Raw genomic sequence first — 24,178 nt, 5'->3', positions numbered from 1 at the left:
TAAATAAAATAAAATAAATAAATAAATAGGACCAGTGCGTAACTGGAGGTAAATAAAATAAAATAAATAAATAAATAGGACCAGTGCGTAACTGGAGGTAAATAAAATAAAATAAATAAATAGGACCAGTGCGTAACTGGAGGTAAATAAAATAAAATAGGACCAGTGCGTAACTGGAGGTAAATAAAATAAAATAAATAAATAGGACCAGTGCGTAACTGGAGGTAAATAAAATAAAATAAATAAATAAATAGGACCAGTGCGTAACTGGAGATAAATAAAAAATAAAATAAATAAATAGGATCAATACATATTTGGAGATTAAATAAAATAAATAAATAAACAGGATCAGTATATAATTGGAGATTAAATAAAATAAATATAAGAGGATAATAAATGAAAATAAGTTAAATGAAAGTAAAAAGAATAATATATGAGTCAAAATAAATAAAAGATTAATATAAAACCCATGAGCTCATCAAGATTAATATATAAGAGCTTAACCTCACTCCCCCCTTACCTTATTGATTGAAAAGAGCACACTAATAATATTTGTAGAGGACTAGAATCTCTTTGAATCTTTGCTTTAAACTTTCTCTCTCTTCTTTCTATTTCTCTTTCTCTTTCTCTCTCTTCTTTCTTTCTTTCTCTCTTTCTCTCTCCCATTTTCTTTCTTTCTTTCTTTCCTTCTTTCTTTCTTTCTTTCTTTCTCACTTTCTCACGTAACCTTCATTCTATATATATATAACATCCATGTGCTTATCCTTTTAAGTAATCATTGCATTCATTAATTAAGAGATAATGTTTATCTCTTTAGATTTTTTTTTTCTTCTTATCTTATCTTATCTTATCTTCTTTTTCTTCTTTTTTTTTCTTCTTATCTTCTTATCTCTTCTTCTTCTTCTTTTTTTCTATATATTTTTTTTTAAAAGATTCTTCATATATATATATATATTTTTTTTACACACACCTATTTAATTAAAATAATATTTCCTAATATATATATATATAATTTGTTTTGTTTTGTTTTTACTGTTATTTTCAATAAGTAAAAATTACATCATGATAAAATATATTTTTAATGTTTAAACTACATCATAATAAAATATAAAGCATTAGTAAAAAAATATTACTAATGATGTGTCTCCACAACAATACCATCAAAACAGACCTAACAGAAAGTATATTCCCAGAAGAAGACCTAAATATAACCAATCTTACAGTCAAAGGTCTCAATCTTCTATACAAAAACCTTCAAATCCTAGAAAAACTTATACAATAAGATCTTCAAATTCTAGAAAACCTACTCTAAACCCTGACAGGCATGTCAGAAAATTTAGAGAAAATAAAAATTACAAACAAGCATTAAAGTGTTATGCTTGTAACCAAACTGGACATTTTTCAAGAGATTGTCCAAACATAACAAATCTTTACACAAAAGAAGCAGAGCTTATAAAATCCTGCCACATGAATCTTCTTCCAATTGACGAAGATGTATCTACTGATTCTGAAATATTATCAGTAGTTAGTATAACAGAATTCAGTGATGAAATTAATCTAGAAAAGCAACCCAAAAATTATGATTTAATAAATGATTTCACAAATAATGAATTCATCCAAATCTACCCTAAAGAAAATAATTTCGAATTAAACGACAAATACAATGAATTAGGTGAAATATTAGATGATTCTGGATATTATCTAATGAATATAACTGAAACAAATACATGTTCCCATACATTACAATACTTTTCAGGACCAACATCTATTCTCTGCCAGTATTGTGATAGATATTTTCATAAATCACAAAGGGCTCATTGTCCTTTATGCTACAAAATTTTTTGTATAAAATGTATTACAACACATCTAAAAATACTAGAAATACCAATCTTTTTAGAACAAAAAGAGAACATAAAAGATAAAAACATAATTGATACTAGAACTTCAATTTTAGAAACCAGAATAAATAACCTCGAAGAAAAAATCCTTCGTATAGAACAAATAATCCAAGATTCTGGAACAAGCAACATACAAAATAATATGATGGGAACCACAGAATGTATCCCATTAGTTTGTAATGAAAGACAACTAATATCTGTCAAGGTATTAGTAAAATTAAACTTTCCTAAACAAAACGAAAACCCTGCTAAAGAAGAAATCATACAGGCCCTCATAGACACAGGATGTTCAGAGACAGTTGTCTGTAAAACAAAAGTACCTTCATATATGATTACTAAGAGTAAACATATACGAAAAACCAGAACTATGTCTGGGATAATAATGATAAATGACGAAGAAATAAACAATGTTTCTCTTCAATTTAGCACAAATTGTGACCTTTTTGGCCAAAAAATACACCTTAGAACGATACGGGTAGAAAACCTGGTCCCTTCAAAACAACATATGATCATTGGCCTAGATTTTATTTTAGGCCAGAATAGAGCTATCACTATAAATAAAGATTACGTCACTATTAGTGACAAAACACAAATGTCACCCATAATTAGTGGAGATAGCCATATGAGACAATCCCCTGAGGAATGCTCATGTACTAACCCTAATTCCCCAGAAAAATGTGATTGTATGAAAGAAAATTTAGAAGATATAGATTATTATTCAGATAATACTATGGATTCTTTTTCATCCATAAAAATATCCAAAACAATCACTTTTGATAATATCCAACAGATCTTGGATAGGTTAAATAAAACTAGCATAATAGGAGAAGATCCTACAAAATTTTGGGACCGTGACCCCATTACTTGTAAATTAAACATAATTAACCCAGATCTAATTATAAAAACTAAAGATATACAGTTTAATAACTGGGAACAAGAAGAATGTCGAATGCATATCGACCACCTACTAAAATTGAAAGTAATAGCTCCAAGTGAAAGCCCTCACAGGAGTCCTGCTTTCATAGTAAATAAATCTTCTGAACAAAAAAGAGGTAAATCTAGAATGGTTTACAACTATAAATGTTTGAACGATAATACAATTGAAGATGGATATACGATTCCATCTAAAGAAATTCTTATAAACCGAATTCAGAACGCAAAATGGTTTTCAAAATTCGATCTCAAAAGTGGATTCCATCAAGTAAAAATGGAACCAGAATCCATAAAATGGACAGCATTCTCCTGTTCTGAAGGATTATACGAATGGCATGTGATACCTTTTGGTCTTAAAAATGCTCCAGCAATTTTTCAAAGAAAAATGGATAACATTTTAACGACTGCAAATCTTTTACATGTGTCTATATAGACGATATACTTATTTTTTCCAAAACAAAAGAAGACCATTATCTCCACTTAAAACAAGTACTATACAAACTTGAAAGATATGGTTTAATTATATCAAAAGGAAAGATGGAAATTTGTAAAAATTTCATTGAGTTCCTTGGAACAGAAATAGGTAATGGAACTATTAAACTCCAACCCCATATTTCTAAGAAAATACAAGACTTTCCTGACAAAATGGAAGCCATAAAAACATTAAGATCCTTTTTGGGACTTTTAAATTATGCTAGAAATGTCATCCCAGATTTAGGAAAATACACGGCCCCTTTATACAATAAAACTTCTCTAAAAGGAGAAAGAAAATTCAATTCTGAAGACATAAAACTAGTCCAAGATATAAAACAAAGGGTAAATAAATTACCTACTTTGCAATTACCATTAGATTCAGATTACTTAGTTCTTGAATGTGATGGATGTGAAGCTGGATGGGGAGCCATCCTAAAAAGAAAGAAAAATAAATATCTGTCTAAAAAAGATGAACAAATATGCAGGTATGCTTCTGGAAAATATACCGTAAAACCACAAGTTTACCAGACTAGCACTGATTATGAGGTCAATGCAATTATACATGCCTTAGAAGCATTTAAATTATTTTTGATAAATAAACCAGAAATAACCATTAGAACTGATTGCGAAGCAATTGTTTCATATGGAAAAAACCAAATAAATAATGACAAAAAGCCTCATAGACGATGGCTACTTTTCAGAGACTATATAAACTCCGGAAAAATAATAAATTTTGAACATATCAAAGGATCTGACAATATGTTTGCTGATATCCTTTCCAGGTACATCATACAAAAGTAAGATTCAAAAGAATCTTCTATACAATCGAATACATGGATATGATACACATTGAAGATCCTGAGATCCCTCCTGGATTCCGTTTCAGGATCACAATACAATCATTAAGACCAAGAGGAATTAGTCCTATTTTTAGTCCTAATCCTGCCATTGAAATATCTAGACTAATAAAAAGGTTTAAAAGAAAATTATCCAAGTTAAGGCGAAGAAGGAATGAATTATTCCCACACAACCCCTTTCAATACGCCTATACACTTGCCTCGTATAAGGCCAACATCATGGCCTTAAAACAACACCTTCACATGATTAGACATTTTATTGCCTAACCTCTTTGCTCTTATTACAGGTACAAAAATCCCAGAATGGAATTTATACAAAATACAAAGAAAGGACCTCTAGGTCCTAAATCAGTAAAGTCCCCTTTTGTGGTGGACCAATACACAAAATATGGTAAACAAGAGTTGCCAATACTTACAAATACCTACCATTTCCCTAGTAGAGACAACACAAACGTCAAATTAAATGTTTTCATTGACAACATTTGGAATATTCCAAAGTACACAGTTCAGAATGAACAACAAGTCACTAAGGTGAAACAAAGCATCATTAGTGCATTATACAATTTCTGCAATGCAGATAACAAAGGAGTTTTATTAACTTCATCAGCCTCTCCCTCTGGGAAAGGATTTACACATTATGCCTTAATTACAGGGCCAAACAAAGGAGTTTATACTTCATACAAAGACCTCTCTGAGGCAAAACAGGACCAATTCTGGTCTACATACAAAGGTTTTAATTCCCTAGAAGAAGCTCAAATGACTTTAAAACTAGGAACTATTGACGAAGAAAAGATAAAGACGGGAATGGCATTCGAACCCAAAACCCAAACACATACCTATGCTGCCTCTTGCAGTTTTTCACCACAAATAAACCCAAACATTTTCCTCGCAAAATTTGATGTCATACAAGAATTCTTGTTTGAAGTACATGCTGAAACACAAAATTACAACGGTTTATTTGTTAAACCCCAAACATATTTTGATACAAAGACACTGTGTCAAGAGTCCTCTGACTATTGTAAAACAGTATCCACCAAATGTACTTGCCAGATCAAGTTCATCTTTAGGAAGGCCCAAATTGATTTAAAGACCTTCAGAAACCAACTATACAGAGACGTGATTATATGTCCTTCCCTATTATTAGAGGCAGGATGTCTCCAAACACTTATCATCCCCCCTACCGAAAAGTTCAACTCTCTTACCCAAGAAATAAATTCGGTAGTAAATGAGATACAGGCAGAATATATGACCAGCATCTGCCTACAAATTACCTCTTCTCCCAAGAGTGCCAAAAACCCTGACAGCGTGGCAACTCATGTGATAAAACTATATACAGAGTCAAATCCTGAGGCCCATGTCCATCTACAACATGGAACCTTGAAAGGACTAACTTTAAACAAAGAAAAGCTTTACCAGTACCACCTCTGGAAGGCATATGTTGAAGGATCAAACTGGAATTTCTCTAGAAAGGATAACTCCGAATACATCCTTCTGAAAGAAACCGTAAACACCAAGATATATTGGAAAAAGTTTATGGGAAATAAATTCCATCCTTTCCCCATTGAAGCCAGTCCTTTACTAGTAAAGAGATTTGAAAAGGAAAGGATATACGGAGAAATCTACGAAGAAACAGGAAGCCATGGACAAGGAACACCTGGATCTTCTTTTCCCTCAGACAATGAAGACTCTGATCAAATCCTTGAAGAAGACCAAGAAGACTTAACGTCCACTATGGTCTCCAGAAAAGGACAATAGAGAAAGTTTTACCTGTGACACAGTAATTTTACTCTTATCTGAGTAATAGACTGAAGGGTAAAGCAACACAGTTATCACATGACCGACACTACAAGTAATTGGTCATTTAAAACCGGTTCAACAGGTTACAAGTTAAAATTTTTTCTATAAAAGAGTCTGTAAGACCCTTATGCTGGGCAAGAAACTCAGAACCTCCCCCTCTCTCTTAACCTTGCTTACTCTTTCCTCTGCCTTCTCTCTACAAATCTCTCTCTCTATCTTCCCCCCCTTGTATACTTTGCTTTCAATCATAAATAAACGAGGAACTTCAGATCTCTCCCCTCTCCCACTGGAACCTGAGTAAGTCTTTATGGAGTAGTTTCCTTTTAGGCATCTACGGATGCCCTGAGTAATATTTATTAAAAAGATGCGATAATCATTTAAAGGCTTAAAAACATATGATGCACATAATTTATTCTTTCTGTTTACTTTTTTTCTGTTTATATCTTGTCTTTCTGAGAATAAAATTTATGAGAGAATATCTAACCGGCTTTGCCAGATTTATATTCTCATAAGTTTTACCTCTTTTATGTTTATATTCCCCTCTTCTCTTTTCTCAATAAAATTTATGAGAGAATATCTAACCGGCTTTGCCAGATTTATATTCTCATAAGTTTTACCTCTTTTATGTTTATATTCCCCCCTTCTCTTTTCTCTGAGAATAAAATTTATGAGAGAATATCTAACCGGCTTTGCCAGATTTATATTCTCATAAGTTTTACCTCTTTTATGTTTATATTCCCCTCTTCTCTTTTCTCATATCTTGTCTTTCTGAGAATAAAATTTATGAGAGAATATCTAACCGGCTTTGCCAGATTTATATTCTCATAAGTTTTACCTCTTTTATGTTTATATTCCCCTCTCATAAATTTTATTCTAAGAAAGACAAGATATAAACAGAAAAAAAGTAAACAGAAAGAATAAATTATGTGCATCATATGTTTTTAAGCCTTTAAATGATTATCGCATCTTTTTAATAAATATTACTCAGGGCATCCGTAGATGCCTAAAAGGAAACTACTCCATAAAGACTTACTCAGGTTCCAGTGGGAGAGGGGAGAGATCTGAAGTTCCTCGTTTTTTTATGATTGAAAGCAAAGTATACAAGGGGGGGAAGATAGAGAGAGATTTGTAGAGAGAAGGCAGAGGAAAGAGTAAGCAAGGTTAAGAGAGAGGGGGAGGTTCTGAGTTTCTTTGTATTAGAGAACAAAAATTATAAATATTAGGACCAGGTTCGATCACTAATGTATTTAATTCTGTTGGGTATTTTTGTTTAAAAGATTCCCAACATGCTCTGGCTATATCACCTAAATAGGTTTCACCTTTGGCAATCATTTCTTGTGAAGATTGAACTTCTTTTTCGTAATGGATACCATAATCACGGATTACAGTAGCAGTCCATTGTTCAATGTATGTTGGTAATAACTGAGGGTCAATTCCTCCTATATTTAATAAAAGATTTGGTAATGGGAAATTTGGTTCTATTGGAAGTCTTTTTCCCTGTGTTGTATATTGATTATCTGAAAGGATAACACTTGTTGGGGATTCTCTAGGTATGAACCCAGTAGGATAATCTTGTGTACCACCATGATCTAACTGATAACTGTTGGGGTTTACTGATCCTACACTTGTATTGACGAAACCTATTGTAGATAAAGGTTCTGATATTACTGAAGAGCTATCTTCTTTGTCTAGATTCAAGTTGTCAAGGAAATTATTTATGATATCGTCTGTCTCATCATAAATATTTTCAGTATTTGTGTTTGTAGAGGGATTCAAATATCCTTGTCTATACATGGCGATAATTTTTTGATGATGATTCCATTCTTCTTCAGTCATTTCATCATCTTCATCTTCTTCGTATTGTAAGATATTCATCATGGAAATGTGTTCGTTATCAGGTATGGCTGAGGTTCTATACCTATTTTCAACTACCCTATCTTGTTCTAAGTCAATTTGTGGTATATTTGTATAATCCACAAAACTTAGACTAAGTCCTCTAGACCTGTTGTGTAAGATGGCAGATGAAGGGGCTGTAATTGAGTTATTTTCTTCTCTGGGTAAATGTGTTTGCCATAAATGTCCTTCATTTCTTCTTGTGAAGGCTTGAGCAGGTAAGAATTGTGTACATGAGAACTAATGGCTTCTTCTAATGGTCTAGTATTTATCCTATACATGGAAGAAATATGATTACTTATTCTTCCTATGAAGGTTATATCTAAATGTAGATTTTCACCCATCCAATCGGGTCCAAAACCTATTGTTTGTACTTCCAAGTTTATGTGATTTATAAAATCTTGTAAAGTTAGTGTGAAATTTGGAGCAAGATAAATAAGGGAAAAGGGTTGATTTAGGTCTACCTCTAAAATCCCTATTACACTTTGTGAATCATTATTTTGAAATCTTGAATCGTGTAGAACTATCAAAGCTCTAGCTCCGATCATATGTCTGGCTAAGGATCTTACTCCAATGGTAATTAATCCCATGTGGACATATCTTCCTTGTTGGTTTAGTAATTGTCTTCCTGTTTGTGGAGATATTAGTGGGATTATCTCATAGGTGTTGTCAGGGAGATGAAAATCTTCTATTCTCCTATATCGGTAAAGGCTGGTTCGTTCAGAACTCAACCACCCTATGTTGTATAATTGTCTAGGATTCAAGGAATCTATCCTTGAGTTAGATCCTATATCTGTATTTTGTTGTATATCTACTAAATCTTCTAATCTTCTAACATTAGTAGTTGTTTGTCTGTTTAAGAATCTATCTAAGATTCCTGGATGTTGTATAAGATTTTGACTTCTAGTCTGATGTTCCCTTAGTCTTCTGGGGGTTCCAGGGAATCTTTGTGTGCTACTAGTTTCTGTTGTACTATTCATATTAATATTATCAGTTTGTGTTTGTGTAGAGGTATTGGTTTGTGCTATCATTACAAACTATTATTACTGTTTGAAGAGGGTGCTGCGTTGGTACTTGCAGCTTTTGAATCCTTTTTGGTTATCACTTTGATAAACTTTTGTGAATTTTTAAAAGTTGTTTTTATAGGTGTATGTGTCCCTAGGGACAGTTTTGATATTTGCTTTATAAGACCATCCATGTCTTTGGACATGTTTGTCTTTTTAGTAGAATCAATAATATGATTCAATTTTCTAGAAACTTCTTCTAGAAGAGCTATTATAGTGTTATTTTGTCCTATAAGGACTGTGTGTACAGGGTCTACCTCTGGAGTAGGTTTTTTATATCCTACAGGAGGAGAGCTTGTAATTTTTTCTACAGCGGTTAACGCTGATTTGTAGTCGGAGCCCAAAAATGGCTGTATGTTATCCATAATAAAAACAAATATTTTAAAACAGTAAAATAAGAGAGCAGTGTAACTTGAGCAAAGCAGTAGTAAGCAGGCAAAGCGGAAAAGCAGTAGTAGGAGAGGCAGGAATCTACGGAATACACTGTAGAGTAATACTTATAAAAGAATATAAATAATCATAAGGCTCAAAAACTCCTTTTTTTTTTTTTTTTTTTTTAAAAACAAATCTGACTTCGTGTACCTCAACTGCGAGCCAAGGGGTTGTTATACCCAAGTGTTGTTAACACTCCTCTTAATATATGCTCCGTAGTTATATGGCCACTACAAGCAATATAACCTAGAATACGCGCATTGTTTGATTGTTTCTGTTAGATTAAAAACATATAAAAGAAAATATAAGTGTAAAGAGTGCCGCAATATGCAAAGTATTCCTCAACCCACAAAGAGAGATCATCTGGGACTTATAGTTCTGTCGGCTCTACTGGCCTTAACATGCCCGATCTACAAAGGGTATCCTAGCGAATACACACCACTTCAATTACACAGATATTCTAAAAGGTATCCAAGGATTTCTCGCTCTGATACCAGAGAAAAGAGAAGAGGGGAATATAAACATAAAAGAGGTAAAACTTATGAGAATATAAATCTGGCAAAGCCGGTTAGATATTCTCTCATAAATTTTATTCTCAGAAAGACAAGATATGAGAAAAGAGAAGAGGGGAATATAAACATAAAAGAGGTAAAACTTATGAGAATATAAATCTTGCAAAGCAGGTTAGATATTCTCTCATAAATTTTATTCTCAGAAAGACAAGATATAAACAGAAAAAAAGTAAACAGAAAGAATAAATTATGTGCATCATATGTTTTTAAGCCTTTAAATGATTATCGCATCTTTTTAATAAATATTACTCAGGGCATCCGTAGATGCCTAAAAGGAAACTACTCCATAAAGACTTACTCAGGTTCCAGTGGGAGAGGGGAGAGATCTGAAGTTCCTCGTTTATTTATGATTGAAAGCAAAGTATACAAGGGGGGGAAGATAGAGAGAGAGATTTGTAGAGAGAAGGCAGAGGAAAGAGTAAGCAAGGTTAAGAGAGAGGGGGAGGTTTTGAGTTTCTTGCCCAGCATAAGGGTCTTACAGACTCTTTTATAGAAAAAATTTTGACTTGTAACCTGTTGAACCGGTTCTAAATGACCGGTTACTTGTAGTGTCGGTCATGTGATAACTGTGTTGCTTTACCCTTCAGTCTATTACTCAGATAAGAGTAAAATTACTGTGTCACAGGTAAAACTTTCTCTATTGTCCTTTTCTGGAGACCATAGTGGACGTTAAGTCTTCTTGGTCTTCTTCAAGGATTTGATCAGAGTCTTCATTGTCTGAGGGAAAAGAAGATCCAGGTGTTCCTTGTCCATGGCTTCCTGTTTCTTCGTAGATTTCTCTGTATATCCTTTCCTTTTCAAATCTCTTTACTAGTAAAGGACTGGCTTCAATGGGGAAAGGATGGAATTTATTTCCCATAAAATTTTTCCAATATATCTTGGTGTTTACGGTTTCTTTCAGAAGGATGTATTCGGAGTTATCCTTTCTAGAGAAATTCCAGTTTGATCCTTCAACATATGCCTTCCAGAGCTGGTACTGGTAAAGCTTTTCTTTGTTTAAAGTTAGTCCTTTCAAGGTTCCATGTTGTAGATGGACATGGGCCTCAGGATTTGACTCTGTATATAGTTTTATCACATGAGTTGCCACGCTGTCAGGGTTTTTGGCACTCTTGGGAGAAGAGGTAATTTGTAGGCAGATGCTGGTCATATATTCTGCCTGTATCTCATTTACTACCGAATTTATTTCTTGGGTAAGAGAGTTGAACTTTTCGGTAGGGGGGATGATAAGTGTTTGGAGACATCCTGCCTCTAATAATAGGGAAGGACATATAATCACGTCTCTGTATAGTTGGTTTCTGAAGGTCTTTAAATCAATTTGGGCCTTCCTAAAGATGAACTTGATCTGGCAAGTACATTTGGTGGATACTGTTTTACAATAGTCAGAGGACTCTTGACACGGTGTCTTTGTATCAAAATATGTTTGGGGTTTAACAAATAAACCGTTGTAATTTTGTGTTTCAGCATGTACTTCAAACAAGAATTCTTGTATGACATCAAATTTTGCGAGGAAAATGTTTGGGTTTATTTGTGGTGAAAAACTGCAAGAGGCAGCATAGGTATGTGTTTGGGTTTTGGGTTCGAATGCCATTCCTGTCTTTATTTTTTCTTCGTCAATAGTTCCTAGTTTTAAAGCCATTTGAGCTTCTTCTAGGGAATTAAAACCTTTGTATGTAGACCAGAATTGGTCCTGTTTTGCCTCAGAGAGGTCTTTGTATGAAGTATAAACTCCTTTGTTTGGCCCTGTAATTAAGGCATAATGTGTAAATCCTTTCCCAGAGGGAGAGGCTGATGAAGTTAATAAAACTCCTTTGTTATCTGCATTGCAGAAATTGTATAATGCACTAATGATGCTTTGTTTCACCTTAGTGACTTGTTGTTCATTCTGAACTGTGTACTTTGGAATATTCCAAATGTTGTCAATTAAAACATTTAATTTGACGTTTGTGTTGTCTCTACCAGGGAAATGGTAGGTATTTGTAAGTATTGGCAACTCTTGTTTGCCATATTTTGTGTATTGGTCCACCACAAAAGGGGACTTTACTGATTTAGGACCTAGAGGTCCTTTCTTTGTATTTTGTATAAATTCCATTCTGGGATTTTTGTACCTATAATAAGAGCAAAGAGGTTAGGCAATAAAATGTCTAATCATGTGAAGGTGTTGTTTTAAGGCCATGATGTTGGCCTTATACGAGGCAAGTGTATAGGCGTATTGAAAGGGGTTGTGTGGGAATAATTCATTCCTTCTTCGCCTTAACTTGGATAATTTTCTTTTAAACCTTTTTATTAGTCTAGATATTTCGATGGCAGGATTAGGACTAAAAATAGGACTAATTCCTCTTGGTCTTAATGATTGTATTGTGATCCTGAAACGGAATCCAGGAGGGATCTCAGGATCTTCAATGTGTATCATATCCATGTATTCGATTGTATAGTAGATTCTTTTGAATCTTACTTTTGTATGATGTACCTGGAAAGGATATCAGCAAACATATTGTCAGATCCTTTGATATGTTCAAAATTTATTATTTTTCCGGAGTTTATATAGTCTCTGAAAAGTAGCCATCGTCTGTGAGGCTTTTTGTCATTATTTATTTGGTTTTTTCCATAGGAAACAATTGCTTCGCAATCAGTTCTAATGGTTATTTCTGGTTTATTTATCAAAAATAATTTAAATGCTTCTAAGGCATGTATAATTGCATTGACCTCATAATCAGTGCTAGTCTGGTAAACTTGTGGTTTTACGGTATATTTTCCAGAAGCATACCTGCATATTTGTTCATCTTTTTTAGACAGATATTTATTTTTCTTTCTTTTTAGGATGGCTCCCCATCCAGCTTCACATCCATCACATTCAAGAACTAAGTAATCTGGCCATCCTAAAAGAAAGAAAAATAAATATCTGTCTAAAAAAGATGAACAAATATGCAGGTATGCTTCTGGAAAATATACCGTAAAATCACAAGTTTACCAGACTAGCACTGATTATGAGGTCAATGCAATTATACATGCCTTAGAAGCATTTAAATTATTTTTGATAAATAAACCAGAAATAACCATTAGAACTGATTGCGAAGCAATTGTTTCCTATGGAAAAAACCAAATAAATAATGACAAAAAGCCTCACAGACGATGGCTACTTTTCAGAGACTATATAAACTCCGGAAAAATAATAAATTTTGAACATATCAAAGGATCTGACAATATGTTTGCTGATATCCTTTCCAGGTACATCATACAAAAGTAAGATTCAAAAGAATCTCCTATACAATCGAATACATGGATATGATACACATTGAAGATCCTGAGATCCCTCCTGGATTCCGTTTCAGGATCACAATACAATCATTAAGACCAAGAGGAATTAGTCCTATTTTTAGTCCTAATCCTGCCATCGAAATATCTAGACTAATAAAAAGGTTTAAAAGAAAATTATCCAAGTTAAGGCGAAGAAGGAATGAATTATTCCCATACAACCCCTTTCAATACGCCTATACACTTGCCTCGTATAAGGCCAACATCATGGCCTTAAAACAACACCTTCACATGATTAGACATTTTATTGCCTAACCTCTTTGCTCTTATTATAGGTACAAAAATCCCAGAATGGAATTTATACAAAATACAAAGAAAGGACCTCTAGGTCCTAAATCAGTAAAGTCCCCTTTTGTGGTGGACCAATACACAAAATATGGCAAACAAGAGTTGCCAATACTTACAAATACCTACCATTTCCCTGGTAGAGACAACACAAACGTCAAATTAAATGTTTTAATTGACAACATTTGAAATATTCCAAAGTACACAGTTCAGAATGAACAACAAGTCACTAAGGTGAAACAAAGCATCATTAGTGCATTATACAATTTCTGCAATGCAGATAACAAAGGAGTTTTATTAACTTCATCAGCCTCTCCCTCTGGGAAAGGATTTACACATTATGCCTTAATTACAGGGCCAAACAAAGGAGTTTATACTTCATACAAAGACCTCTCTGAGGCAAAACATGACCAATTCTGGTCTACATACAAAGGTTTTAATTCCCTAGAAGAAGCTCAAATGGCTTTAAAACTAGGAACTATTGACGAAGAAAAAATAAAGACAGGAATGGCATTCGAACCCAAAACCCAAACACATACCTATGCTGCCTCTTGCAGTTTTTCACCACAAATAAACCCAAACATTTTCCTCGCAAAATTTGATGTCATACAAGAATTCTTGTTTGAAGTACATGCTGAAACACAAAATTACAACGGTTTATTTGTTAAACCCCAAACATATTTTGATACAAAGACACCGTGTCAAGAGTCCTCTGACTATTGTAAAACAGTATCCACCAAATGTACTTGCCAGATCAAGTTCATCTTTAGGAAGGCCCAAATTGATTTAAAGACCTTCAGAAACCAACTATACAGAGACGTGATTATATGTCCTTCCCTATTATTAGAGGCAGGATGTCTCCAAACACTTATCATCCCCCCTACCGAAAAGTTCAACTCTCTTACCCAAGAAATAAATTCGGTAGTAAATGAGATACAGGCAGAATATATGACCAGCATCTGCCTACAAATTACCTCTTCTCCCAAGAGTGCCAAAAACCCTGACAGCGTGGCAACTCATGTGATAAAACTATATACAGAGTCAAATCCTGAGGCCCATGTCCATCTACAACATGGAACCTTGAAAGGACTAACTTTAAACAAAGAAAAGCTTTACCAGTACCAGCTCTGGAAGGCATATGTTGAAGGATCAAACTGGAATTTCTCTAGAAAGGATAACTCCGAATACATCCTTCTGAAAGAAACCGTAAACACCAAGATATATTGGAAAAAGTTTATGGGAAATAAATTCCATCCTTTCCCCATTGAAGCCAGTCCTTTACTAGTAAAGAGATTTGAAAAGGAAAGGATATACAGAGAAATCTACGAAGAAACAGGAAGCCATGGACAAGGAACACCTGGATCTTCTTTTCCCTCAGACAATGAAGACTCTGATCAAATCCTTGAAGAAGACCAAGAAGACTTAACGTCCACTATGGTCTCCAGAAAAGGACAATAGAGAAAGTTTTACCTGTGACACAGTAATTTTACTCTTATCTGAGTAATAGACTGAAGGGTAAAGCAACACAGTTATCACATGACCGACACTACAAGTAACCGGTCATTTAAAACCGGTTCAACAGGTTACAAGTCAAAATTTTTTCTATAAAAGAGTCTGTAAGACCCTTATGCTGGGCAAGAAACTCAGAACCTCCCCCTCTCTCTTAACCTTGCTTACTCTTTCCTCTGCCTTCTCTCTACAAATCTCTCTCTCTATCTTCCCCCCCTTGTATACTTTGCTTTCAATCATAAATAAACGAGGAACTTCAGATCTCTCCCCTCTCCCACTGGAACCTGAGTAAGTCTTTATGGAGTAGTTTCCTTTTAGGCATCTACGGATGCCCTGAGTAATATTTATTAAAAAGATGCGATAATCATTTAAAGGCTTAAAAACATATGATGCACATAATTTATTTTTTTCTGTTTACTTTTTTTTTCTGTTTATATCTTGTCTTTCTGAGAATAAAATTTATGAGAGAATATCTAACCGGCTCTGCCAGATTTATATTCTCATAAGTTTTACCTCTTTTATGTTTATATTCCCCTCTTCTCTTTTCTCATATCTTGTCTTTCTGAGAATAAAATTTATGAGAGAATATCTAACCGGCTTTGCCAGATTTATATTCTCATAAGTTTTACCTCTTTTATGTTTATATTCCCCTCTTCTCTTTTCTCTGGTATCAGAGCGAGAAATCCTTGGATACCTTTTAGAATATCTGTGTAATTGAAGTGGTGTGTATTCGCTAGGATACCCTTTGTAGATCGGGCATGTTAAGGCCAGTAGAGCCGACAGAACTATAAGTCCCAGATGAGATCGGGCATGTCGGTCATACCTTTTATGTTTATATGTTCACATTTTCTATATTTTCCTTTCCCCCGTTATATCTTGTCTTTCTGAGAATAAAATTTATGAGAGAATATCTAACCGGCTCTGCCAGATTTATATTCTCATAAGTTTTACCTCTACCAATTATATTTCATGGTCTAATGGAAATCAAGATAAACAATTATAAAAGAAACAAAGTCTAGCAAAAGAAAAACAAAAAAACGTATGTAAATTATGATGTTTGGCTCTCATATTTGTTTATCTTCATTGAAAAATGCTTCTTCTAATTCTGGTTCATCAAGAGATAGACTAGCAATCTGAAAAACTCCGCTATTTTCCAATGAAAAGTCATCTCTTCCAATATCCCACAATTTAGTTTTCTCTTCTTTGTACTTTGATTATATATAATTGGTTAAGATTTTTAATTTAGATTAGTTGTGTATTTATTTTTATTTTTATTTTTTATATAAAATAATTTATTTATATTTATTTGAAATACGAGACACATATATTATAAAATATATTAATTATATAATTATATAATTATATATAAATTAATGTAATAGAAATTAAATTATTTAAATATAAAAATAAAAGATATCGTAAATTAAAATTAATTATAATATAATATATTATATACTAATTAAACATATTAAAATTTCCTTAAATAAAATAATTATATCGAGAAAGAATTGAAATGATGAAGATGTGACAGAAGAGAATTCTTTGAATCCGTGAAATCAAAACAAATTGATTAAATAAAATAACTATTATTAAATTTATATTATGTTTTCTTTTCAGCTTCTTCTCTGCGAAGGTAACTGTAATAGTAAGATCAACACCTACTTTTCACTTTTCTCCGCACGTCCAAAAGGAAGACCGTGTCCGACCCAAATATCAGTGTCCGACACCGCGTCCTACACGCTTCCGACGGGTGTCCATGTCCGGTGCGCTTCCGACTCGGGGAAGCGCGGCTCGAGCACAGTGTCGGAGCTTCATCACATAAGATATTTTAAAATACTCATCTTGGTTCGACTAGTTTACGATCCTTCTACGCACTGTAGTTTTAGTACAGAGATTATTTGCGAGCAGAGTCATAAGTTTCTTACAAAAAAGAAATACGAACCTGGCTTTCAAGAAAGTTAAGAGCATGATATTCGTAAATAAACCAGTCGGAATTGACACCTTTGGAAGCACGACCATATTTGAAAACAAGAGTCTTCTTAGTCCCAATGACAGTGTTGGTGTCCCTGCTTCTAACATCACGGTCTTTTCCAGTGGGTTTCCAGAACCCAGACTTGGTTCTCCTGATAAACCTTTTACTATTTGAGGACATCAATTTAACAGGACTGAAGAAACACCATTCTCGGTCTTTGAATGGTATTACTGATTTTGCTAACATCACTATTTAAAAAGATAAAAATTGAAGCAAAGATCAGAGCAAGAAAAAGGACAGTGTCGATTTCATGCATGGAGAGTTTGGCTTTGGATTATTACCTGGTACTTCCCAAGGTTCAACATCGCAAAGATCTATGTCAGTCATGACGCGAACACGGGGATCATCACCGAGCAATCTGTGTTTGAGGTAGAAGTCGACGAGTTCTTCATCTGTGGGGCGAAAACCCAATCCTACAATCCTCATTGGTTTTTCTGAACACTTGACTTCAGTAGTTAACAAGAAAGGAACAGGGGAAGATTATGAAACAGAGTTGTGTGTAGAATGCTACTGAATGTTTTCCGTGTTTGTGTTTGTGTTACGAAACTGAATTTATAATGCCACATTCACTATTCATTGACTCGACTCCTTAGTTAAGAAGTTGTCGTTGGAAAATACATTATAATAATATTTCAAGATTCGAGTTTGAGGCATACTTTCCAACTTTATAAAAAGTTCGTAATATAACTATATAAAATTAATTAACATGTATAATTTAAGTTAGATCACGCACATAAATTTTTGAAATTTTTGTTTTTCAATTTGTGAAGTAATAACAAATGCTGCAGTGACTGTATTGTACTAAAACCGCGTGAGAAGGAGAATCTTTTTCCTCACTGCCCACAACACTTTCTACGAAATGGACAAAAATCTATTTAACATATTTAATCATTCGATAGGGATATAATCCGTTATGAGTCTCTATCACAAGGAGCAGTGCCTTTCAAATAAATTAGTTAAAAGTACAAAAGTTAATTGGGTAATCTGATTTTACATGAAGTTCAGAAAAGCAATACTTTGATTATTGGTTTGTTATTTGAGCCTTGGTCCCCAAGTTTCTCCCATGTGGTAATGAATTTCCATGTATCTTTTTCTTTTTATTTTGGAGGTTTGTTATGTTCCCCACTTCTAATCAAGAACATGACTCCAAAGGTGGATATATTTTTCAAGATTTTAGAACAGTCATGTGCTAACTTCCAATAGCAGATTGTGAACTCCAACCATTCATGTTATCACCTCAATTTTTTTTTTCTCCTTCCACGCGTAAATGGATTTTCATATTCAGCTTTTCCCCCAGCAAGTTTACTTTTTTATGCATTTTACTTTCCACGCGTAATTCTTTTTAAAAAGGTTTGGTGGAAATGAACGTTGCTATGAAGGTTCCAGAAGGAATTTATGAAACTGTGAGACTTGCTTCCCAAGTTTACCATTTCAAGCTCTGAACTCGTTGTCCCTTCATTCATCGAATCTTTTTAATCAATTCTCTTTGTTGACCCACCATGTCCTTATAAGGTGTTTGTATAGTGTTGGTTTGTTATCCTCCCCCAGTCATTTTTCTCCCCTTCAAAATATCATTATAATATTGATATAAAGTTAAATTTGGTCTGACCTCGGAAGAGATCAAATTATTTCAGTTTAAAGAGAGATTAGAACTAAATTGAGACAAAATAACATAAATAATTGACATGTGGCAGAATCATATTTTGATATGTGATAATTTTTTTTAATTTAAAAATTAAAAAAATTAAAAAAATCACAAGCTTACATGTCGCAAAACCCTAATTTGACATGTGTCAGCTCTTTTTTCAAGAAAAAATTTAAAAAAATTAAAAAAATCACGAGCTGACACATGACATACACTTATCGTCGTCAATGATGTCCTAACAGAAATGACCAAATTGAAATAAATTTTTATAAAATAGGACCCAATTGAGATAATTTTGAAATTGAAAACCTAATTGAGATTTTGTAACGAAAACGAAATCTTCCGTGTGATTAAACCATTATTATTCTTTGAAGTGTCTACCAAAAACAAAATACAAGCTGTGACATGAGTGTTTAATTATATAAATTTGATTTCACTCTTACTTCATATCTTTGTTGTGTTTACTTTTACCATGTTGTGTTAAAAAAATGATGAGTTGTGCGTATGCTGCTAAAATTAAATGTTTAAAGGAAATATTAACCTTAAAAATTAGATTTCTACATTATGGTTAAGCATTTCATGTTGCAGATCAAAATCTTCTACCCGACAAAAAAAAAATATGGGCCAGGAATGGTTAATTTGGGTGACAGCAACAAAACATTTTCAGTACAGGCCACATAGGCTTAGTAAGATGTGTTTCAACGACTAGACATTGCTTTTAAGAACAACCAATTAGATTAGTTACGAATAAGAAAGTTCATCTCAGTTCAAAATTAATAAAACAAAACTAGATTTGTTTAGCCTTATAGTGTGTTTGGATGAGGTATTTTAATGAAGTAATTCATTTTTTTGAAGAATTTAAATTTCTTTGTAATGAAATGCTTTGTTTGGATGAAAAAATTAAAAAACATTTCAAATGCAATCATTTTTTTGAAGTATTTCAATTAGTTAAATTAGTAGAAATTCAATTACCCTCAAAATAGGTGGAATTTGAATTTCTTCTCACTCAACCTTACCCTCAAAATTCAATTGATTTATCCAAACAATAAATTAAAATGTAAGGTATTTTAATTTCTTTATCCAAACAAGTTATTTAGAAAATAAAGGGAATGTAATTGCAAGCAATTCAAATATAAAGTATTTCAATTTCTGAGCATTGTTGAAATGCTCCATCCAAAAACAAGGTTAAGGTTTTTGTTATCACAGGTTTAAATAGTAAACTCCTAAATTTTATTTAAAAATATTACGATGTCACCAAAATAGTCCCTCAAATATTGAAAGTGTGACCACGTTTGTCTTTATGGAGAACTAGACTGGAGCAACAAAAGGACAGACTTGAAAAAGATTATATATTTTTTAAATACTAATTTGGTGATAAAGAATCTTCGAAACACTATAGTGCTATTGTGATGTAGATTTAGGAGTTTGCATCATACTTTAATTAAAAAGATATTAAGATTGCAAGTACAAAATGAATAACTTAAAGGAAAACGTGCACACATATTTCATTAGATTAAGAAAGATGCCGTGAGCATCCATCAATGCAAACTACATGTCTTACATATCTATCTTACAATCATGAAATTCTTAAAACAGAGTTTTCCACGTAGTCACACTACGGGAAAAGGAACTGTGGTAGCACTCACCATGTACTACTACTACATGTACTTAAGTTGTAACATGAGATAATACTTCCCAACTAACATCTTCAAACACACATAAAAACCCTTAAAACTACGTTGACAAGACATAACAATTGTGGAAATAGGCTTTGGCTTCACGAAGTTGTCTCCATATAGATGAAAGAACCTTTTCTATTGTTATCACAAGATTGATGGCTTCTGGCTCTTGAACTATTTTTCTTCTGATTCACAATGAGAAAATCCTTCCCAGCCTACAGAATACATCACATGCAGCATGGTCTATTAATAGTATGTTAAAGTGAAAATCAGTTCAAGTGAAGCTGCTTGATTTTCTCACCTCTACATGGAATACTGCATTGTTTGAAACCTTCCTCTGTGATGATCAGAAGAAAGAAAATATGCTCTTCTTTTTCTTCTTTTTCTCTTGTTTTTTTTCATGGATAGGAGATGGCATACATACACCGTCATGGACATCAGCGTTTGATAATTCGGAATCAAACCCTTTTGATGAATGGTATTCGTCTAAGTTAAGATATCTAGTAAACACTGTTGGAATATCCATAATATTATCACCCTGCAGTGATTTCGGAAGAAAATAGACAGATATATTCAAAGTGTTCAAAATAAAGAAATCAAATCTAAAGTAATAGGACAGTTCAGAAACAGATGGAGATGCTCACTGTATGATTGGAAAAATTTGGACAACATATGTTTACCTGTTGAGAGACGGCCTCGGCATCTGTATCATATACCTTTCTCAATGACTCCGATTGGGTGAAAGTATTGAAGTAGGTATTTGTACTTTCTTCATTGTTAATATAATTGTCCTGAACAAGAAAAGAATTCACGAATTCCTGTTCCTGGGTATTTTCATATGAATTGTGCTCAATGTTAGATTCATTTCTAAAATAGGCATCGTAAAATGAGGGGTTTGGAAAAGACGTTTGGTCTTGCTGAAAGGTGGTTCCTATTGAGTGATTCTGATAGCCAGAAACCATGATTCTACTGCTCTCCCCTTCATCACTCCCACCTTCAGTTGTTCCCCCAGGTTTCTTCATCAGACGACACAAAACAAAAGTCCTCTGCAAAATGCTCAAACTTGTTATAAATGCTAAAACCTAAACTATATATTGATATATGTCAAAGGCTATAGAAGAGTGAAGAAAAATGAAGAAGGATAATTTGCAATGAGTGTTAAAATTCTCCAAAACGCGAACCAACCTGGCTTTGGTGAAAGGTGACAGCATGGTATTCGTGAATAACCCAGTTGGATTTCTGACCACGTGAAACGCGACCTTTGTAGTAAACAAGAGTCTTCTTTGTGGCAATGAGAGTGTTGGAGTCGGAGCTTCTAATCTCACGATCTTTTCCGGTGGGTTTCCAGAAGCCACACTTGGTTGTCCGGTTAATCCTTTTACTGTTTGGATACTTGAAATCAACAGGACTAAAGAAAAACCATTCTGGGAAATCGAATTGTGCATCTGATTCCTCGAAATACACTGTTTTCAAACAAGAAAAGAAAAACAAACAACAGTGAAGATAAAGAAGAAAGGATGGTTGCATGAAGATGCATGGAGTGTTAAACGTTTAGATTATTACTTGGCACGTCCCAAGGTTCCACTTGACAAAGGTCAATGTCGGGGATGACGTGGCCTTGTGGATCATTACCGAGCAACCTATGTCTGAGGTAATAGTCCACAAGTTCTTCTTCCGTGGGACGAAAACCGAATCCTATAACATCCATTGTAGTAGTTTGTAACAAAGATAGGAAGATGGGAAGGAAAGCTCGGTGTTTATGTTGTGTTGTGTTGTGCTGTGGAAAGGAATTTATAATGCAAAAAAGTCATTGACTGACTTTACTACTTAGCTCACAAGTTATAGTTGGAAAATACAAAACGCATAGAAAACTATGTTGTGCTGTTAAGGTGAAGGATATATATATTTGTTATCTTATTATCTATCATGTGGACGAATATATGATATGTAACAGATGAGAAAAGAAGATTCTAGAGGTTATATATAATAATAATCCAAAAGGAAAATTATTTCTTGACAAACTAATTTTAACTGTTATTTGTGGTTTATTATTTTAGTCTTGATACCTACGCTTCTTTATTCCATGACCAATCATTTCAATTCCTTGCTCTCCCAACAACAAAAAATAAACAGAAATTTATTTAATTAAATATGGCCACCTTTGCTTTTATTGCGATGCTTCTCTGCTAAGAACTTCATCACAAAGTTTGATATCCTTTTCAAGATTTGAGTAGAGTGATGTAAACTTATAAGTGATGTTCGCATCACTGCTGAACTCAAAAAATTGATGGCAGGTACTCAATTACTCTTTTTTCTACTCCACCTTTTTCTGCCCTACTTGAAAATGGGGTAAAATTTCTGAATCCGAGTAATTCATTGTTCTATATAGAACATTAAAATATTTTAATTTTAAAGGATTAAATTATATAAAAAATTTAATAATTAAAGTTAATTTTTTTAAAATCATCATTTCTACAATCAAATCCTCTAAACTCTCTTTGTCTTCTCTAGCTTATATCACCCCTTCTTTATCTTCTTGAATATGAAGAATCATAGTTTTGATCCTTATTAGGAGCTCTACGCAATTACCGATCATAGAGTTAAACAGAATAAGTCTGTTTTTTTTCTTTTTCCTTTTTTAGTTATCAGCCCTAGAGTTGCATATTGCACTAAAGTCATGCATATATCTCAAAGTGGCTCTTGATGATTTTACGATGCTCTCCAATCTTAATGGTAAGTATAGAACTCTAATCAAGACTTTCATTGTTTGTCTATGGGATCCAGTATGTTTTGGTGTTCTAAGAAAATTATTTTTTTAGGGAACATTTTTGACTAAGGTAAAATGAACTAATTAAGCACCTGCATGTTTAATCTCACATTTGAATGGTTGTTGAGCCTTGGACTATGATGGTATGTTGAAATTGGTACAGGATACAACAAGGTGAATGAAAAGCATGCATGTGGTGAGCTCTTGATATACCTTTCTTCTTTTTGCTATTTTGAAATTTTCTTCTGAACAATTTTTCTTTTGCCAGGTTGCTGATGCTAATTTTTTTTTTTTTGGAAAGTTCTCGTCTCTTATTAAAACTTATTTTATTATTCTAATTGGGTTGTTGACAACAATTTCATAGTTTTTAAATGGTTATTGTGAATGGAGATACTCGGTTTTCTTGACACAATTACTTCGAATTCCAATTACGCTGTTTTATTGAAATTTCCTTTGTTACATGATGCTTTCACTGAGCTCCATGGCCGAGAATACTAAAATGAAAGAGATGCAAGCAATGATTACTCAACATACGAAGGAATTACAAGTTATGGTAGAATTGCTAGAAATTTGAAATATGGAAAATATCAAACTCATTCTCATCAGATGCACGCAAAAATAAAGAATATGCATAATGATAATGAAGCCTGTCTAGATCAATTACAAAGAACATTGAGGTTGTTCATGCAAACACAATCTCAGTCTCATGGTGATTCGTCTTCAAGCCAAGGATTTCTCCACTTTGATGGTCATTTTTCAGTATTGGAGTGAAATTTTTAGAACATTTTTTTTTTCAACTATCACCACGCACTAGATGTAGATAGGGCGGAGATTGCATCAATGCATTTTGAGCAATGTGTAGTCCCTTGGTTTCAAATGTTACAACGCTTATCTACACTGAAAAAAAAAAGTTGTGTTTTCCGGTCAAACATGTTTTAATAGTATGTATTTTAGATTGTGGTAGTAGTCAACAATTGAAGTTTTGTTTGAGTTTGTTTCTTTTATATGTTTCAATTATATGTAATGACG

At 33.4% G+C, this 24,178-nt stretch overlaps 3 protein-coding genes across 8 annotated transcripts; all 3 read right to left on the bottom strand.

Moving 5' to 3' along the window:
- Positions 1-1,162: 1,162 nt before the first annotated feature.
- LOC114167089 (NAC domain-containing protein 62-like) lies at positions 1,163-17,600 on the bottom strand. Of its 6 annotated transcripts, none has more exons than XM_028052027.1 (4): positions 17,340-17,600; positions 16,969-17,246; positions 3,661-3,737; positions 1,163-1,507 (listed from the first exon to the last, which is right to left on the bottom strand). In XM_028052027.1, exons 1-3 carry the CDS (start codon positions 17,482-17,484, stop codon positions 3,693-3,695), a joined length of 468 nt encoding a protein of 155 aa, XP_027907828.1. In that variant the 5' UTR covers positions 17,485-17,600; the 3' UTR covers positions 1,163-1,507; positions 3,661-3,692. The 6 variants fall into 6 exon arrangements, with proteins under 6 accessions (XP_027907828.1, XP_027907829.1, XP_027907831.1 ...); XM_028052028.1 differs by having other exon boundaries at positions 3,665-3,737; XM_028052030.1 differs by lacking the exon at positions 3,661-3,737 and having other exon boundaries at positions 17,028-17,246.
- LOC114167088 lies at positions 4,730-11,105 on the bottom strand. Its single transcript, XM_028052026.1, has 2 exons — positions 7,165-11,105; positions 4,730-6,109 (listed from the first exon to the last, which is right to left on the bottom strand). The coding sequence occupies exon 1, from the start codon at positions 8,881-8,883 to the stop codon at positions 7,942-7,944; it is 942 nt and encodes a 313-aa protein (XP_027907827.1). The 5' UTR covers positions 8,884-11,105; the 3' UTR covers positions 4,730-6,109; positions 7,165-7,941.
- A 2,601-nt stretch (positions 17,601-20,201) lies between the features above and the next one.
- Positions 20,202-22,090, bottom strand: LOC114166939 (NAC domain-containing protein 83-like). Its single transcript, XM_028051826.1, has 4 exons — positions 21,946-22,090; positions 21,568-21,845; positions 20,684-21,428; positions 20,202-20,597 (listed from the first exon to the last, which is right to left on the bottom strand). The coding sequence occupies exons 1-3, from the start codon at positions 22,088-22,090 to the stop codon at positions 21,003-21,005; spliced, it is 849 nt and encodes a 282-aa protein (XP_027907627.1). The 3' UTR covers positions 20,202-20,597; positions 20,684-21,002.
- Between the last annotated feature and the right edge of the window lie 2,088 nt (positions 22,091-24,178).

Source organism: Vigna unguiculata, chromosome 10 (assembly GCF_004118075.2).
Source record: "Vigna unguiculata cultivar IT97K-499-35 chromosome 10, ASM411807v1, whole genome shotgun sequence".
NCBI lineage: Eukaryota > Viridiplantae > Streptophyta > Magnoliopsida > Fabales > Fabaceae > Vigna > Vigna unguiculata.
This window is presented reverse-complemented; position numbering and strand designations above follow the sequence as displayed.

Coding starts and splice junctions, on each gene's coding strand:
- LOC114167089 (XM_028052027.1), bottom strand. CDS start 17,484: ATGAGGATTGTAGGATTGGGTTTTCGCCCCACAGATGAAGAACTCGTC. Junction 17,247..17,339: donor TGAACCTTGGGAAGTACCAG/GTAATAATCCAA, acceptor CTTTTTAAATAG/TGATGTTAGCAAAATCAGTA. Junction 3,738..16,968: donor TTAACTTTCTTGAAAGCCAG/GTTCGTATTTCT, acceptor CTTTCTTTTTAG/GATGGCTCCCCATCCAGCTT.
- LOC114167088 (XM_028052026.1), bottom strand. CDS start 8,883: ATGATAGCACAAACCAATACCTCTACACAAACACAAACTGATAATATT.
- LOC114166939 (XM_028051826.1), bottom strand. CDS start 22,090: ATGGATGTTATAGGATTCGGTTTTCGTCCCACGGAAGAAGAACTTGTG. Junction 21,846..21,945: donor GGAACCTTGGGACGTGCCAA/GTAATAATCTAA, acceptor GTTTGAAAACAG/TGTATTTCGAGGAATCAGAT. Junction 21,429..21,567: donor TCACCTTTCACCAAAGCCAG/GTTGGTTCGCGT, acceptor AGCATTTTGCAG/AGGACTTTTGTTTTGTGTCG.